The 17,186-nt window shown below is 56.4% G+C and overlaps 2 protein-coding genes across 3 annotated transcripts in view; one reads left to right on the top strand and one right to left on the bottom strand.

Moving 5' to 3' along the window:
• The window catches only part of SLC7A7 (solute carrier family 7 member 7), a 58,473-nt gene that overhangs the window by 1,977 nt on the left and 39,310 nt on the right, over positions 1-17,186 (top strand). The window lies entirely within an intron of this gene.
• Positions 6,614-17,013, bottom strand: MMP14 (matrix metallopeptidase 14). 2 transcript variants are annotated; one of them, XM_008529013.2, is made up of 10 exons: positions 16,565-17,013; positions 12,460-12,608; positions 12,071-12,193; positions 11,390-11,697; positions 10,714-10,875; positions 10,253-10,413; positions 9,937-10,075; positions 9,656-9,806; positions 9,067-9,182; positions 6,614-8,699 (listed from the first exon to the last, which is right to left on the bottom strand). In XM_008529013.2, the coding sequence occupies exons 1-10, from the start codon at positions 16,667-16,669 to the stop codon at positions 8,368-8,370; spliced, it is 1,746 nt and encodes a 581-aa protein (XP_008527235.2). In that variant the 5' UTR covers positions 16,670-17,013; the 3' UTR covers positions 6,614-8,367. The 2 variants fall into 2 exon arrangements, with proteins under 2 accessions (XP_008527235.2, XP_070442532.1); XM_070586431.1 differs by having other exon boundaries at positions 10,253-10,409; positions 10,710-10,875; positions 16,565-16,959.

Raw genomic sequence — 17,186 nt, 5'->3', positions numbered from 1 at the left:
GTTTTATCTTCCACATCTGAGTGAAATCATATGGTATTTTATTAGCCCCATTTTAAAGATGAGGAAATTGGAGCTCAGGGAGGATGTATAATTTGCAGAATGCACTAGTAAGTTGTAAAGACTGGATTCAAACCCAGATTGTATAACTCCAGAGTCACTGTTCCTCACCACTATGGATACCGGCTCTCCGTGTCCTGGAAGCCACCTTTGCAAAGACTGGTAAGTGAATTAATCCAGAGCAGGGTGATAGGAACGGTGAGGGTCTCTAAACTATGTCATGTGATAAGCTGGTTTTGGAACTAGGAAGGCTTTTCACTGAAAGAAAAGCTTAACTTTAGTGAGGGATTGAATCCACGAAAACCAGATCCAAATACTTGAAGAGCTGTAGTGTAGAACAAGAATTTGTTTATTCTGTACAGCCTGAAGGGCAGAAACTGGGATTAACAGGGCAAATAAAGTCAGCCCTCTCCCTGCCTGTCCTGGGCCTTCAAGGCTCCTTGAAAACTCTGTGACTTGTGAACTTCAGGATGGCATAACTTCCCAGAGGACAGGGGCAAAGGGAGCTTCTCAAAGTAAGTGTGTTACATGCTAACATGAGGCCAATGAAAATGAGAGCAGAGAAAAGGCCTGGGGGCGGGGGGGGTGCGGGAAGAAAGGGGTGACGAAGCCCTTTTAAGGAGCAGTTTCAGTAAATGCCTGGTTTGGGATACAGATGTGGAGATTGGGTTAAAAAGAAATGGCTGGTGAAGGAATGCAGACAGCTTTTGAAAAACCTTGGCTTGAGAGAAAGGGAAAAATGGAGGAATTATTCAAGACTGCCCCTGCATCCAGGAGAGAGATTTTCAAGATGGGGAAACCTCTCATGTTTGAAGGGAGTGGGGATTGAAGACTCTACCATATGGTTATGAGAGCGAGTTTCCCTGTGCTTTGGAAGAAAACGAGATGCGGGGTTGGGGACGCCCCTCAGAGGTTTGAGAGCGACCTCAAGCATGTCTGTTTTTTTGGCCTCTGGTATATTGCAAGATTAAGAAATACTAAGATGGTTTTGAAAATACTTGGTGTATTTTAAATGTTTATATTTAACAAATGAAAACTTTTGGCACAAACAATGCAATAATGTAGTGCTATTCACAAAATACCTACAGGCAATTATTTTAAACTACAAAATTTAGCAATCTTGTAAATGTCCTACCGGGATCAAAGGATTCTCCTGGCCCCAGTGTGGGGATGAGGTTAGGAGGGGTCCAGGTCAGGCCCCCCAGAAACCTGAGCAGGATCTCCAAAGGCCTCAGAGAAGTGGCACAGCAACGTTCCACTCTTAGATAAGGAGGAATAGAGCCCGCGTGCCTTGGTCAGAGGGAGTTCTGTCATAGCATGCTGAGGTCTAGGAGTGCAGACCCACATGGACCCAGACCCTAGAGCCCAGAGGACAGGCATTCTGGAGTGATCAGTGTCTGAGGCGTCCACAGGGGGGCAGTGTGGCCACTAGGAGGAGTTCTGAGGAGAAGGCGCCCAAATGCTTCCCTTCCCGCCACGGACCCTGTCCCGCACCGCCTCCACTCCCTCTTCCTTCCCTGAGTTATTCGAAGGCTGCCCACCAACCTCCACACAGGGACAGCCGACGGAAACTCTGACTTTTCCCTCTCTGCAGCTGGAAGACTAAGGCTTGCCATCCTGTCGCGCCCATAGTCCCTCCCCTTTAAGTACAGGTGTCCTGGGTGGAAACATGGAAAGTGGATAGGGGGAAGGGACAGGCTAGTGGTGTCCGTGGCCTTGGTGGGACTGGTTTTGCCCCCTGCATCTCAGTTCTCCAGGCTTGGTTTGCAGTGCCAACACCCTGCACAAGGGGGCGCTACCGCCCTGCAAACCCTACCCACCTGGTCTCTGCTGCAGAGGAGATGCGCCCAGCCAGGAGACTGGGGTGAGTGTTCCTCTAGGCCCCTTCTCCAGCTTTCCTCGACTCAGGATTTACATGCAGTTTCGTGCAGGCATCCGGTGGGGGAGACCTCTGGAACACAGGCCAGTAGAGTGGAGGAGAGACTTTGGGGACAAGTGGCATAGAGTTTGGAGGGGTGTAGGGAAGAGAGACCTTCCTCCTGGGCCCTCCAGGTCAGGGGTGCAATTGGAAGGACTGGTGTTTCCAGAAGAGCTGAGCCAACATAACCCAATACCGACCACTCCCAGATTCAGGGTGGGCTGGGTTGGCGAGGACTGGCACATAAGGAGGAGGTTTAGAGGGGCAAAGTAGTTGTTCTGGAGTTAAGAACCTCTTTACCTCAATATATTTTTCTTTCTTTTTTTAACCTTTTAAAGATTGAGGTAAATATATACAGTAAAGTTCATAAAATGCATTAAGCTTAAGTGTACAGCTCAATGATTTTTTTAACTGAGGTGTACATAATACTTATGTACATAGGTATACAATACTTATGTATTCACAACTACTGCTGTTTAATTACGTGTATCATAGCTTTCACTGGCATTCAGGTCAACAAACTTTTATTAAGGGGCTCCTGTGTGTCTAGCACCATCCCGCTCTTTTGTAAGAAAAGTGAGGATGCCACATGTTTGTCCAGTATCTGTGATGAGGTCAGTTTTATTATGAATCAGAGTCATTTCTTGACAGAATTATACCATCAGTGCCTTGGAGGGCAATGGCCCACTGTGTGATCTCCTTGCGGTGGCTGTATTTTTGTAATCCAAAGTGGGACAAATTGTCTGCCATGTCTGGATATACACTAACTCACAGATCCTCAGCAAGATGTTATTGGATCCAGGATATACGGTCGTGGCAGCCTTGCTCCTAGCACAGAGCCAGGCACTAAGCCGCCAAGGAGAGCATTTTTGGGAATTGATCTTGCTCTCTGGCCTGGTGCTACATGTTTTTGGAAGCTGGGTGAAGGGTGACGTCTTTGACCACAGGCTGGATCAAAATGAGCTGGAGCCTGTCGCGTGTGTGTGAATCTGCTAGGCCTTTGGAGGCACCAGTCCGTCCCCTGCTTTGTGGTCAGCCCGGCCTTACCTCACCCAGACCCCATCCTGCCCCAAATCAGGGAAGTGCTCCTAGCGGGAAATCAAGTGAGTGAGCAGGAAGTGACCCATGGTGAGGCAGCTCCCAGACCTGGCCCGGTCCCTGAGTCAATGAGCTACTTCAGGCACTCACAGGAAGTCCTTCCGCCAATTCACTACAGTGTGGACACCTCTTCTGTCCTCCTACTGCCCCTCCCTACCCAGGTGTGGGCCTTTGGGGGCAGGAAACTGGTCTCTTCCTCCTCTAAGCCATGAAGGTCCCATTGGAGGAATAAGGGACCCTGGGGGGAACTGGCCTCAGCCTGGAGGCAGAGGAAGGCACTCCCTGGGGATGCGGTGACAACCCTGGCCTGGGGTGCCCAGTCCTGTTGTGGAACCCCTGGGTCCAGGACTGGTGAGGGACAGGGGAGGAGAGAGGGGGCTGGGCCTGGCTGGGGAAGGCTGGCCTGGAAGGCACTCAGCCATCGGCCCCGGGCCAGGGTGGAAAGTATGTGTGTGAGCTCATTTGGAAGGTGGCTTCTGGCCAGTCAGGCCTGCCTCCCTTCCAGGCCCCTGCTGCCCAGCCCCCTCGCAGGCTGCCGACTGGGTCTCCCCAGTCTCCCAAGACTGTCTGAAGGAGGAAGGCAGAAACCCCTAGGCTAGGTGTGCAGGAATTGGTCTCCTGAAGGAGGTGATTTAGATTTGGGGGGTAAGTAGGGAGGGGGTACAGGGACTGCAGGACAATGGAGCAGCCTTGACTGGGGTTTCCCTGAGGGCTTAGAGAATGGGAACCTCCCCTGAAAGCCTCCCCGTCCCCACTAAGCCCTTGCCACAGCCATTCACCACCCCATCCCTCCCCTCACAGCTGCCATTGTCCCACTCAGTCCCTCTGGCTTCTGAGTCCTGCTGCCTCCTTCCTTCCCTCAGAGTGCCTCTTCCTGCCCCCAAGAAGGGAGGTGACTGCTGGCAAAGTGGATTCCTGAGGAACAGCCCTTCTCCCCCTGCACTCCCGCTCCCAGGGCCGATGTTGCCACATGGCACAATAGGCCAGCGCATGTACGCTGACAGATCCCCAGAACACACACTTCCATGAAGACACCCAGCTACTTGGAGTCCACACTGGAAGAGACACCTAAGAGGCGTGGTCAGGATCTGCTTGTACAGAGGAAAAAACAAAAGAAATCAGACCGACCTGGGTTTTAATCTTGCACTTGATCTTAGCCAAAAGGCTGAGAAGCGATTAGGTTTTAATTTTGGACTAACAAGCTACGACCTTGAGCAAGTCTTAACTGGGCCTCAGTTTCCACATCTGTGAAATGGGGGCAATGTCAGTGCCTGTGTTGTTGGGTGTTGTGAGGACCTCAGCAAATGCTGGTTTCTTATCACTTCACCTCGCCTTAGTTCAAAAGGGAAGAAGGGATGATACAGAGAGGAAAGAGAGGACTGGGAAGTCCGTCAGATGGTGGGGAGAAGGGACCCTGGGGAAGGGACAGTGAAGTCCCAGCAGCACTGGCCAGATTGTGTATGGTGGGGGATTACTCTGCCCATTTCTCTCTCCTCCAGAGGGCCCAGCTCCTCTTAGCTCTTCCCTTGCCTTCTCTTTCCATCTTGCTGACCTAGCACCTGGCTGGCAGCCTTGGAGGCGTGGGCCCAGCTGGTGACAGGAGCCCTGGAGAAGGGAGGAGATGACAAGGGAATCCATGGCTCCCCCCTCCAAACGTGTGGGGTGCGGTGGTGGGCAGAGCACTCCCTCTCCTCAGGGCTCACCCCGAGTCCTGTCTCCTTAGAGCTTGCTTCCCTGGGCTCTGCCCAAACCTCCTCACAGATTCCCCTTGGCTCCTTCCTGGCTGCTCTCACTCACATGTGCTGCTTTCGAATAAAGGAACTTGGAACCACAGAAACTGGGTCAGGCCCAATGGACAAAGCAGGATAGGGCCAGTAAAAGCGGCGTTTCCAGGTCTCTCGGGAGCCACAGGGCCCTCTGCTCTCCCCTCACCTCAGCCTGACCTGGTGCTTCACTCAGCTGGGGCCTTGCGATCACTGAGGCACCTCCCAGGGTCACCAGGCAGCCTCCCTTGGCTGGATCTTTCAGGCCAGAGGCACGTCAGAAGCACGGGACTGTGCAGCCTCCACCCCGCAATCCTCCCCGCTTGTGAAGTCTCTTCCACGTCTTCCCCCTTTGTCTCTGGTCCTCCATTTCCATCTCTCCCCCTTGGCTTCAGAGAGCATCTTGTGATTCCAGAATCAGGGCCAAACAATTTCCTCGTGATGGGGAAACCGCACTCCAGCCGCGGGAGCCCCAGGCTCCCCCTCCTCTTCCCTCTGGCAGTCCCCCCTCCCCAGGCTCTTCCACTGGCTCCAGCTGTGTTTTGCAGAACTCCCACTGGATAACATCTGTAATTGCCTCCAGATGTGGGCCACAAAAACACAAAGGGGCCATGAGCTCATCTTTGAGTTCCTTGCCACACGCACGGGCCCCACCAGCCCCAGACACCCCCGACTTCCCCGTGCCAGCTTCTCAGGGTCCCCATCTCCTCCAGTGAGGGTGGCGGGAAGGTGGTGTCCAACTCCGCTGAGACACACAGGCCCTGCCAAACAGCTGTTGGCAGGAGAGGCACAGGAGGCCAGGCGTAGGGTCAGGGTTCCTGGCTGGCAGGAAGGTGGGGTACCCCTTCTGCCAAAGCAATCACACCAACCAGCCCTGGATAGCAGCTGGATGGAAGACCGGCTTAGGTGGGGCCAGGGCTCTTGGAGGCAGGCTGTGGAGGGGACCTGGGCTGGAGCCCGGGGTGGGCTGGGCTGAGGCGGGAAGGGAAGGGGGGCGAGAAAGAGGGCTGCTCCCCTCCAGCTGAGCTGACTCAGCAACTGAGCGATTCCTCCCTCCAGGCTGGTTTCGGAGGAAGGGTGGGTTGACCAGCCTGGGAACCCTGTCTGGAGCAGCAGTTTCTAAGGAAAGAGGAAACAAAGCCTTGTTATTCTGCCCTTCCAACCTGACCATCCTGGCTCTCCTGGGCCACTGGGGTGAGATGCCTGTTTTGTCAGAGACAAGCTGCTCCTAATTGGCCATGGGGCAACCTCTTCCTCTCTTTCCTCCTCTGTTCCTTCTGCCCCAGCAGCGGCGCCCCAGGCCTGGAGGAGCCGTAGATCCTGAGGGCTGGGGTGAAGGGCCTGCCGCTGGGTCTGAGGCCGAATGTGATCCTGGGAATCCCCTGGCCGCAGCAGGCAGAGAGGCCTGAGGAAACTGAGGGTCTGCGGCCAGGTCACACGACAGGGTAATGCAATTTAGGAAGATTTTCCAAGAGGCTTCAGCTTGACTACTTCCTCTTGCCGTTGCAGCCCAGGGCCTCAGAGGTAGCCTCTTAGGCCAGGTTGGGAGAGAGCAGCTGGGCTCTGTGGACCACTCCCCTGGCCCCATGGACTGTGCCCTCCTTCCCAACTCTGGCCCCCCGATTCCCTTTCATCCACTAAGAATAAACCTACTCCTTTATGAAAAACCCCAACCCCCACCATGGAAAACACTGCTCATGACGCACACCCTCCCCCTTTCCATTCCCCTCTCCGCCACATCCCATTCACCCTTATAAGACAACTGCAGCCACACAAAGAATGTGAAACACCGTTTATTCTTTGTGGAAAGGTTGAACAAGGTCAATAATGTCCTTAGAGGGCACTGACCCAGCCCCGCCCTGCAGGTTCCTGGGGTCGGACGCCTCTGCCCCCCACCCCCACCCCTCCCCATGCCCCTTGTTAACAAAAAGGAACGATTTGAAGGGAATTCATATATAATAATTATAATAAAAATATACATTAAACAAAACAAAAAAACCCAAACAAGACAAATTTAGCCGAACTGCCAGCACCGTTCACCCCATTTTCTCCCACCCCCCTTGCCCCCCCCACCCCTGACATCCTTCTCCTCTCACTCCCCCTACAGGGTATCTCACTCTCCCAAGTCCCCAGTACCATGACCACCTTCAGCGGCCGAAGGAGACTTCAAAATGGGTGGGCTGGGTAAGGCAAGGGGGCAGGACACCGGTAGGATGGGCTGAGGGGTGGGGGCATCAGGAAATGAGGGGCTAACCTGACCAAGAGACACCCAGCCAGCTGGCCCCCTCACTGAGGCTGGCTGAGGCAGGCTGACTGAGTGCTGCTGGCCGCTGGGAGCCTCCTTGGCTCCCTAACTAGCTGGCCACTCTCATGAAGGGCCCGAGTCACCAGTCCCTGGATGTGTGCCATCTCTGCTCTTTTCTCTGAGCTCCCCACCCTTCCCTTCCATGCTGCCTAGTCGGAGGAAGGGCACCAAAGAGGAGCAGGTGTGCCTTTCTCGGGCCCTTCCTGAGAGCTCCAATAAAAGTGCCCCATCCCCCGGCCCCGGGTACCACAGCCCACCCTGTATCGTCCCTGCTGGCCTGCCTGCCCGGCCCCCAGCCATCCACTCCTACTGCACCTCCCTTGTTAACCTTTTGGTCCTGTCCTGTCCCCTCCGACTGCTCTGCCCCTGGGTCCCTGCCCCAGCTGCCTGCATTTGGGCAAGTTCTTTGTGGCCTTCAAGCTTACCCCCAGGGTTTCGGACCGATTCTCTGTCTTTGGTCCCACCACACCGCACTAGCTGCACCCCTGGCCTCAGCTATTCCAACCTCGACATCCCCATCCAAGGCTAACATTTGGGATGGTGGGGCTGTCAAGGGTTTCTCCAACCCCAGTTTAGTCCTTAATGGCTCAGGCTCCTTCCCTGGAAGTTCTCGGGGGCAGGCGGGGCAGAGGCAGATCTTTGTGGAGAGGACTGACCCTCTCTGAGCTTTCCTCCCAAGGTCTTGGGTGGCTATACAGCCCCCACCCCCTCACACTCTCTCAGGGTCTCCCCCGACAACAAAATTAAACTCCTTTTAGCCAGAAAGAGTGGTGGGAGGCTGCCAATTGGGTACACCTGGGGGCTTGTGGGGCTGGAGTGCCCAGAGCCTCCTGAGGTCAGAGTTCAGAGGTTAAAGGTATGTCACGGAATGGAAAAGGAGCAGATGACCCCATTTGACCTTTACCAGCGAGGTCTGAGGGTCCTGCCTTCAAGTGCAGAGCCAAGACATTCAGATGGGGCAGGACATACACCAAGCTACAGGGGCCCCTAAGGGGCAGGGGCTGGAAGGGGCGGCCCCTGCTCAGCCCCCAGGGGACCCATCTAGGGATGAAGCAATGGTAGGGTTGAGGGTGGGAGAGGCCAGTCACGGGACAGAGAAGAAGGAAGGCAGGGGTGGGGGAGAGGGAGCTCGGGACGGGTGGGAGCAGCCCACCCACCACCACCTGCTGCCACTGGCCTTCAGAGGCAAAGTCCTCGTGGTAGGAGTGGGCGGGCAGCGGTGGGGGTCAGACCTTGTCCAGCAGGGAACGCTGGCAATAGAGCAGTCGCTTGGGGGTCCCATGACGTCTGAAGAAGAAGACCGCGAGGCCCACCGCCAGCACCAGGAGCAGCAGCAGCACAGGTAGCACCACGGCAGCCGCGCTCACTGCCCCGCTGCCCTCCTCATCCACCTCGATGATGATCACCTCCGTCTCCTCCTCAGTCCCCTCATCCGGCCGGCCCCCTGATGGGCAGCCCATCCAGTCCCGCAGGGCTGACTTGGGGTAGCCCGGCTCTACCTTCAGCTTCTGGTTGTTGAATTTCCAGTATTTGTTCCCCTTGTAGAAGTAAGTGAAGACTGCAGAGGTCACCAAGGAAGACAAGAGGTGGGACAGCATCCAGGAGAAGACCCAAAGAGAGGAGGAGAGCAGAAGGACAATCTCAGTGTGTGAGCCAGTTGAGTTAGTCTCCTAACCTTGCTGAGCCTCAGTTTCCTCAGCTGTAAAATGGGGCAATTCTAGTACCAGGCTGCTTCGAAGAGTGGTGGGGACGAAAGGGTCTGATGCTTGGAGAGCACTAAGCCCAGTGACTGGCACGTGGTCAGGGCTCCACTCTTATTATCGTCACCATTATTTTCCACACGATTCAATCCATCTTTCCTCCTGCTCACTGGTAACTCCCTCTTCCCATCCTCCCCTCAAGGACTCCTCCCTTGCCCCTCTCACCTTCATCACTGCCCATGAATGACCCTCTGGGAGACTCAGGGATTCCTTCCCAGACCTTGATGTTTTTAGGGTACTCGCTGTCCACTGCCCTGAGCTCCTCGTTGAAACGGTAATACCTGGGGAAGAGGAGGGGAAGGGAAGGGGTTGGACACTGGGCATGTCGTCAGAGGGTAGCAGGACCCGGGACTGACTCCACCAGTGAGCAAAGGGTGGCTGTGGACAGGGTGTGGGGACAGGGTTTTGAGTAATGAGGGCCTGCAGCTGACAGCAGCGGAAGGTGGGGGTGGGAGGGAGGGCCCAGGCTACAAGGAGCCAGCGGCTCTTAATGACAGTGCCTGGCTGCTGGGGCGGAGGCACGGTGCTTGGGGCAGGAGGCGTCAAATGACCAGGTCTGAAATGGTGACCCGGTCACATCCCACTCACTCAGCACCCAGTGGAGGCTGTCTCTTGCTAGGCAACAGTAGAAGCTCAGCTAGCTCCTTCTCCAGGGAAATATCACAGAGGTGAAGTGGGGCTTCCTCCAGAAGTGAGGGAATCTGGTGGTGCTGTCTGAGAAGGGAGCCCTGGGGTCAAGGGGTTGAAGTCATACTTGTTTCCCCGGAAGAAGTAAGTCTTTCCATTGGGCATCCAGAAAAGAGCAGCATCAATCTTGTCAGTAGGCAGTCCTCGGCCCAGCTCCTTGATGTGCTTGGGGTAGCCAGGTTCCAGGGAAGCTTCATCGAACACCCAGTGCTTATCCCCTGGGGAGGAGAGAGAAGGGCGGGATCTGGGTTCCACTTGGGCTCTAGGGTTTTTGGCGGAGTCAAGAGAATCGGCTCTTCCAGGGAGACCCTCCCCAAACCCAAAGATGGAGGCAGAATGCCTGGTTACCTTTGAAGAAGACAAACTTGCCATCCTTCCTCTCATAGGCAGTGTTGATGGATGCAGGCAGGCCCCGCCAGAACTGGCCGATGGGCATCGGGTATCCATCCATCACTTGGTTATTCCTCACCCGCCAGAACCAGCGCTCCTGGGAGGCAGTTGAGGCAGGAAGAGTACATTATGTCTTGTAACTTAGTCCTCTGGCTCAGTCTTCAAAGCACCCTCACTGCCTCAATTTTAGTTTTTAGTCTTGTTGCTGTTTCCACCCAGCCTCCCAGTCATAGAGCCCCTTTGTCCCCCAAATCAGCCCATTTCTTCCTCTCACCTTGAAGACAAACATCTCCCCTCGGAGCACGGCCACGGTGTCAAAGTTCCCGTCACAGATGTTGGGCCCATAGGTGGGGTTTTTGGGCTTATCAGGGACAGAGGGCCTGGAGGTAGTCCTGGGTTGAGGGGGCATCTTGGTGGGGGACCCTGACTCACTCCCTGGGGCAGAGAACACAAGGGGCACTTCAGGCTTGGTGGCAGAGGGACAGGAAAGGACAGACAGAGAGGGGCAGACAATACCCTTGGAAAGGTGTGGATGGACCTTTGGGGGAGGCTGTGCAGTCAGCTAGGAAAGGACAGAAAAGGTGGGATCAAGTGGGAGCAAATGGAGGCAGGGTCAGGAGGGGGATGCTAGCAAACTGTACGGCATGGGGGAAGGGAAGAAATGCACAGGCCAGAGAGACCAGAAAGGGACAAGGAGCAGAGAGAAAGGAGCAGAGGTGGGCATAGATTACTTGCCGTAAAGTTGCTGGATGCCCCGGCGGTCATCATCGGGCAGCACGAAGTTCTCTGTGTCCATCCACTGGTAAAAGGGCGCCATGATGGCTGAGGGATCATTGGAATGCTCGAGGCCCAGGGCATGGCCCAGCTCATGCACAGCCACAAGAAAGATGTCATTCCCTGGAGGGATGGATGGTTATGATGGCAGCCTGGGTCCCTTCCCTCAGACTCCCAGCTTCCCCACCAGAGGCTTCAATTTCATACTCAAGCCTGCCTGCCATGTTTTCCACCCAAAAAGCCACAAAGCCAGTTAGCAACCTCTTCTGGGCAGAGGTGAGAGTGCTCTGGGGCCAGATCCCAAGCCAAAGAAGACTTGTGTTAAGGGAAGCTGAGGCCCTATCTAGGCCTCAGTTTCTCCCAGGAGCTAGACATGACACTTGCTTAGAAAAGTGGGTGATGTGGATACTTTGAAGTCTTTGCCTGAGAAGTCAATTATTGGGTGAGAGACAGAACCATATATAAATAGCTCAAAACAGGATTCCTGCTTTTGGTTAGAAGTCAGAGCATGAGATCTTTGTGGTCCCTTATAGCCCTGAGATTTTGAGGTTTGAGGTTTTGGGAGGAGGCAGGAGAACCCCATACAAATGATTGTTGACCTTCCCTGGAATAAGAGTCCCAGGGCTACCTCGCTCACCATTCAGATCCTCATTCCGGACAGTCCAGGGCTCGGCAGAGTCAAAGTGGGTGTCGCCTCCAATGTTGGGGCCTGGGAAGTAGGCGTGCGCAAGGAAGCCACCCTCGCCATCAAAGGGCGTGCTGTCACCATGGAAGCCCTCAGCGAAGAAGATCATGATGTCAGCCTGTTTCTCATGGCCCTCGCGGATGTAGGCATAGGGTACCTCTCGGAAACGCAGTGGTGTGGCACTCTCCCACACGCGGAATGCTTTGCGGATGGCCTCGAATGTGGCATACTCACCCACCTTGGGGGTGTAATTCTGGATGCTAAGGTCCAAACACATGGGGAGAGGATGACAGTGTGTTAGGATGACAAGGGGCAAAATTCTCCTTTCCTGCACTCTCCCAGGTCTGACTGAACCACCCAGCCACCTTTGCCTGAGCTGGCTCTTCCTGCTGCCTCATCATGCCTCTGCCCCAAGAACTGAGGGCTTAGGGAACCCTCAGGCTTTCTCGCCCTTGGGTGTACCCCCCGCAAGCTGCACCTCTCTCTAGGATTATAGCCATTTTCCTCCCCACTCCCAAGGAGGCATTCCAGGAACAGACGTGAGTAGGGCAGGAGGCCTCTGAGTCTCTGTAAGCACAGCTGATAGGGAAGGGTAATCTGATGTGAGAAAGGCCACTTGCCTGTTGGACTCACCAGAAAGTGATCTCGTTATGCTGCCATTTGAGGCCCTGGATGGCATAGCGCTTCCTTCGAACATTGGCCTTGATCTCAGCCCCAAACTTGTCTGGAACACCACAGCGGGGGCGCCTCATGGCCCTGGGGTGGGTTGGGGTGTGAAGATTGCCGTCAGGATAGTGCGAGACAGAGAAAGAGATTCAGAGGAGAGGCGGAATGTCTGGTCCCAGGGTCAGTATAGGGAAGGGCCAAGGTTATGAGGTCAGGGTGAATAGGAGAGGGCCAGGATCAGCATGTGGGGACAGGGTATGGGGGCAGGAGTCACACATTCAGGTAGAAACCTCTCTGGTGCTTGGTGTTATGTTAGTAGGTGCTAGGCAGAATTCCTGCCAGGGTCTAGCACTTACTTCATGGTGTCTGCATCAGCTTTGCCCGTTACTTGCAGACCGTAGAACCTCTGCATGGCAGCGATGGCAGCTGAGAGTGACTGGGGTGAGCGCTGTGTGTGGGTACGCAGGTCCCCAGGGGGCAGGTAGCCATACTGCTGCAGCCAGGCCTGTAGGGAAAGGGATGTGGCTTAGAGCATCCCCACGTGGCCCAAGGGGAGCCTCTGCCTGCTCCATGGTGTCTGGCATACACCCTTGGCTTGGGAGGAAAGAGCAATGAACTCCCAGCCTGGCTCTGGCAGTGAGTCTGGAGGAACTCCCAGGCTGGACCCGTACTCTGGCTGGGCCCCAGTATGGCTTGTCCTCCTGGGGCTGTGAACTCAAACAGGGGTGGGGAGCCACAGCTCCGGAGTTTGGCTGTAACTCTCTTGAGGATGAGAGCCCTGGTGGTTTAATTGAGTTCTAGAATGTTTTCTCAGAGGTGAGATTCCTTCCAGCACTTTCCTCCTCTGTATTAGTGTTCTTGTGAATACAGCAGGTCCCACCTAAAAACGGGTTGTGCCTATGATGGGTGGAGGGGGGAAGGGCTGAGGGGGCTCCATTTTTGAGCCTGGCACGAGGCTCTCCTGGGACAGGGATGCCATGCCTCCAGGACCCTCATACTGAGATCTTTTTAGGAAGGAGGGCAGAAAAGGAGCTAGGGCTGAGGCTGGCTGCTGATGGGAGAAGCTGGGGCCTTTGGAGGTGGTGGGGTTGTGATCCAGCCCCAGAGCCCGGATCCTGCTGTTGTCCCCATCCACGCAGCATCTGACTTAGGGCTTGGCACCTAAAGGCCCATTTAAGGTTCTCAATAGAGGGAGTGGGAGATGGGAGTGGTGGTGGAGACTTGGTGACTATTTTATTTCCAGTATGTTGTGAATTGTTCATAATATAAAGGCTGGTATGCTGCCTTAACGTTAGGTTTTAGGCATATGATTGAAAGGTACATACACTGCAAAGCCCTACTGAGGAAAAAGGCAGCCTTTACTCTAAGAACAATGGAGTATTTTCCTACAGGCTGAAAAGTAAAATGAGCCAAGTTATATATGGAATATGAAAATGCTTGGATTCCTCTATGGGGAGAATGACCCAGACAGCTTTGCTCCCTGCTCTAGCTTTGTCTTCTTAAGGAGTCCAGAGTGGGGCTGCAGGTCACTGGGGATGGGAGCTTGCAGTGCAGAGGGGCCCAGCAGAGGAGGCTGCTGTCGGGTGCTGCACCCCCTACCCCAGGTCACTAGGATGGATCTCCACGTGGCCCTTCACCTCTAGGCCCTGGTGTGAAGCAGTGCTCTTGCATTGGGGCTGGGGGTGATTCAGGAGCAGCTGACTGGGGACCTGAGCCCGCAGGGGCAAGAATTGCAACATGGTTCTGGGAAGTGATCCCCCAAGGCTGACGGAATTAGGGCCCAAGATGTAAACAACCCAGCCTTTCCTTAGCCAACAGGCCTGGCCAGAACAACCCTAGCACCACCCGGCTCTGAGGGCCCCTCCTCAGGGGGAGAGGCAAGAGCTCAGTTTAACCTCTGATATACTAGAGAGGAGCAGAGCAGGGTGCTCTAGGCCTGGGCTGCTCTCTCTGGGAGCTATAGGCTTGCCCTGACCTGTGTTGGCTGATGCCACAGCCAGTGCCCGCGGGAGGCCTGCTGTGGCCTGTGCCCAAGTATGAAGGAAACTCCCTTTGCCCCTAGCCTCACCTGTAGGGTAGACACACCCTAGGCTTATGACCCCTGGTGGGGGTTCAGCTTTGGGGAAGATGAAGTGGCCTAACGCTGGAGCTAGAAGTCAGGAGGACTGAGGTCAGGCCCTCTCAGCCCTCAGGGAGCAAAGCTGAGGGGAATTCTCCTAGGGCAGGATGACAGAAGGGAGGGCGGCAGACGGGGAAAATCCACATCCAGGAGCTCAGGGATAAATCCCTCTCCCTGATGAGTCTTTCAAGAAGATAGGCAGGTCTAAATATTCACACCCACAACCTCCACTCCACACCCCAGAGAGAAAAGTGTAGACTTAGTTAAAAGAGGGACTTCCCTGGAGTCCAGAGAGCCGCAAGGCCTGGGAAGGAAGTGCCCCTGTCTCTCTCCTCCTCCCAGGCCTAGGCTTTCTTCCCTCACAGGGGCAGGCTCTGAGCAAGGCAAGAACCACAGAGAAGGCTATGAGGTCCGAACCACAGAAGAGAGGACTCTTGTGTCTGCGGCCGGGTGGGGGAAGGGCCAAGTGCCAGATAGGCCAAGGGGAGAGGAGGGCCGTCCTGGAGCTGGTGCAGGACTATGGAGGCCTGGTGGGGGGACCCAGCTGCCTGAGGCCTGGGCCACCCCAGCTCTTCCTCCAGATTGGCCTAGAGAGGGAGCAACAATGTTGGGTCAAAGAACACAGTCTGCTGGCTTTGTCTTGAAAACTGAGTGGTACAAGGTATTCTCCTAGGGGAAAGTCAAGGGAACCCCTCCCACCTCTGGCCTTGGAGTCCTGGAGAGGGTGAGGGGATCTCTGGCTCTCCAGCAGGCCCTGGATCAGAGCCTCCGGGCCTGCTCCTCCCTCCCTGTGCCTCCCACCCCTCCATGGCCCAGAAGCAAGTGGTGGTTCTGGCACTGGGACTGCCCATGACCCACTTAAAACAGAGCCAGGGCAGCCGCCCCTCCCCTAGGGGGCCTAGTGGGACAGGGGAGGGAAGGCAGGCAGGGCAGGCAAAGTTGGCAGTGGGCAGCCCCCCAGATGCCTAGGGTCCTTTGTTGGGAGCTCTCCTTTCAGGCCTCAGATGAAGGCTCCAGGCCTGGAAAGAGATGCCCCCTCCTCCTAGACAATGTCAGGCTTAGCCCCAGGGCAGATTTTCACTCTCCTTGGTCACCCCCATTCCTAGGGCCACACTTTTCCTTTCAGCCTCAGATCCCTTCAGGACAGAGAGAATGTGTTCTTTCTGGAGATGTTTCCTCTGGGGGTGGGACCAGGGCCAGGACCAGAACGGAGGAAGCCAAGTCCAGATCCCCTCCCCCTTCTCCTCGGGGCCCTTCCCGGCCCCTCCCGACCGCACCCAGGCCCTTGCCGGCCTGAGTGGGTTGGGATGGCCCAAAATAAGAAGCTGATCAAATCCGTCTCCCACCTTCACCCCAAAATAAAAGAGAGGGAGAGAGGAAAAACCTCCTCAGACAACTCCCACGCAGCTTCCTCCGGGCCTGGTGGGCCAGCGTCGAGGAATGGGATGGGGGGGGGGGGGCGCCAGAGTGAGCAGAGACATGGCCAAGCCCTCTCCCCACGACCCCGTGCAACACCTCCAGTCTCCCTGCAGTTAACACAGTAAAACAATTAACCAAAACAACAAAAAGGGCCTAAAGGCGCCGACGGGGGGGTGCTGGGGCAGGGTGAGGAGGCGGCGGCCCGGCCGAGCCCCCGCTCACAAGGAGAGCTTTGTGTAGGGCTCCGCAGCCCGGGCGCCAGCGCCGCGACCCTCGACGCCAGGGCCCGGGCCGGGACACAGTGGGCTCCTCTCGGGGAGGCGGGGTCGTGCCGTGCACCCTCTGCCGTGCACCCCCGACCCCACCTGGCCGCGGCTCCGTCCGCGGAGGGCCCGCACTGGCGGGAGGAGGGCAGCGGCGCCGCAGCGCGGGGGGCCCAGAGCGGGCGCAGTCCCGGAGCCTCCCGGGCGACGAGCGCCGGCGTGCGCGGGCGGAGAGCGCTGGCGAGCTGGAAAGTTGGGGAAACAACAAACTCTCGCACATGACAAGAAACCGGGACAGCGCAGGGTCTGAGCGGAGTCCAGACATTTATCAGGCTCCCAACCGGTTCCCGAGCTGAGCCCAGAGCCCAGGGGAATTGCGGACGGTGGGAGTGGGCCCCGGCTGCAAAGTTCCTCCAGGGAAAGGAACGGGAAAGAAAGTCGGCGGCGGGTGGGGGGTTGTTTGGAGGAGGCAAAAGTTGGATCAACTTTGGAAGTTTGGAGATGAGGAGAGAAAGTAAACGGAGGGGGATCCTGCAGGCGGGAGCAGCCGAAACCCCGAGAACCCTCCTCTCTGTCCGAATGGGGGCTGTCGCCTTGGGGACCCCCGGGCTCGCCTCTGCGGCCGGCGCGGCTCCGGGCAGGGCCGGGGAGCTCACTTACTTCGGGGCTGAAGCTGCTCTGGGCCGAGCTGAGGGAGGCGAGCGCGGTGGCGAGCGTGAGCAGGGGGAGCAGCAGACCGCGGGCGGGTCGTGGCGCGGGAGACATGGTCCGCGACCGTCCGGGCAGCCGGGCCTTGCGGGCTCCGCGGCGGGGCCCTGGGGTCGCGCCGCCACTCCCTCGGGGCGCCTTTGTCTTCGGTGGGCACTGAATTTGGATTCCTAGAGCGCTGTCCGCTTGGAGACGAGGGGATTGTTCTTGAAGGCGCCTGTTCGCTCGTCCCTTCTTTTCCGTTTTTTGATCTTTCTTCTGCTTAGTCGGCGAACTGGATCGCGAGCCTTCTCTCGCTCTCTCCTCTGGTCCCTCCCTTCTCCCACAGCCTCTCCTCCGCCCCCGCCCCAATGCCCTCCTTTCCCGGTGCGGACGTGGTTGTTTCAGCCTGAATCCAATTACAGCCAAGAGCTGGGTAAAAAAACCCCCTAAGTTGCCTTTCTGTGGTGGAGGCTGCCATCTGCAGGGGTTGAGGCCACAGCCAAGAGCGGGGGGCTCTCGGGGGACCCAGGGGACGGGATGTGGGAGACTTTCTCCCCCTAAGCATATTTTGGGTGGCTTGATTCCTCTGGTA

This window comes from Equus przewalskii, chromosome 1 (assembly GCF_037783145.1).
Source record: "Equus przewalskii isolate Varuska chromosome 1, EquPr2, whole genome shotgun sequence".
Taxonomy (NCBI): domain Eukaryota; kingdom Metazoa; phylum Chordata; class Mammalia; order Perissodactyla; family Equidae; genus Equus; species Equus przewalskii.
This window is presented reverse-complemented; position numbering and strand designations above follow the sequence as displayed.

What these genes read in the sequence shown, in the direction of transcription:
- MMP14 (XM_008529013.2), bottom strand. Translation starts at nt 16,669, where the DNA reads ATGTCTCCCGCGCCACGACCCGCCCGCGGTCTGCTGCTCCCCCTGCTC. An exon ending in GCTGATGCAGACACCATGAA is followed by an intron (nt 12,194 to 12,459) that starts GTAAGTGCTAGA and finishes AACCCACCCCAG; the next exon opens with GGCCATGAGGCGCCCCCGCT. An exon ending in CATAACGAGATCACTTTCTG is followed by an intron (nt 11,698 to 12,070) that starts GTGAGTCCAACA and finishes TTTGGACCTTAG; the next exon opens with CATCCAGAATTACACCCCCA.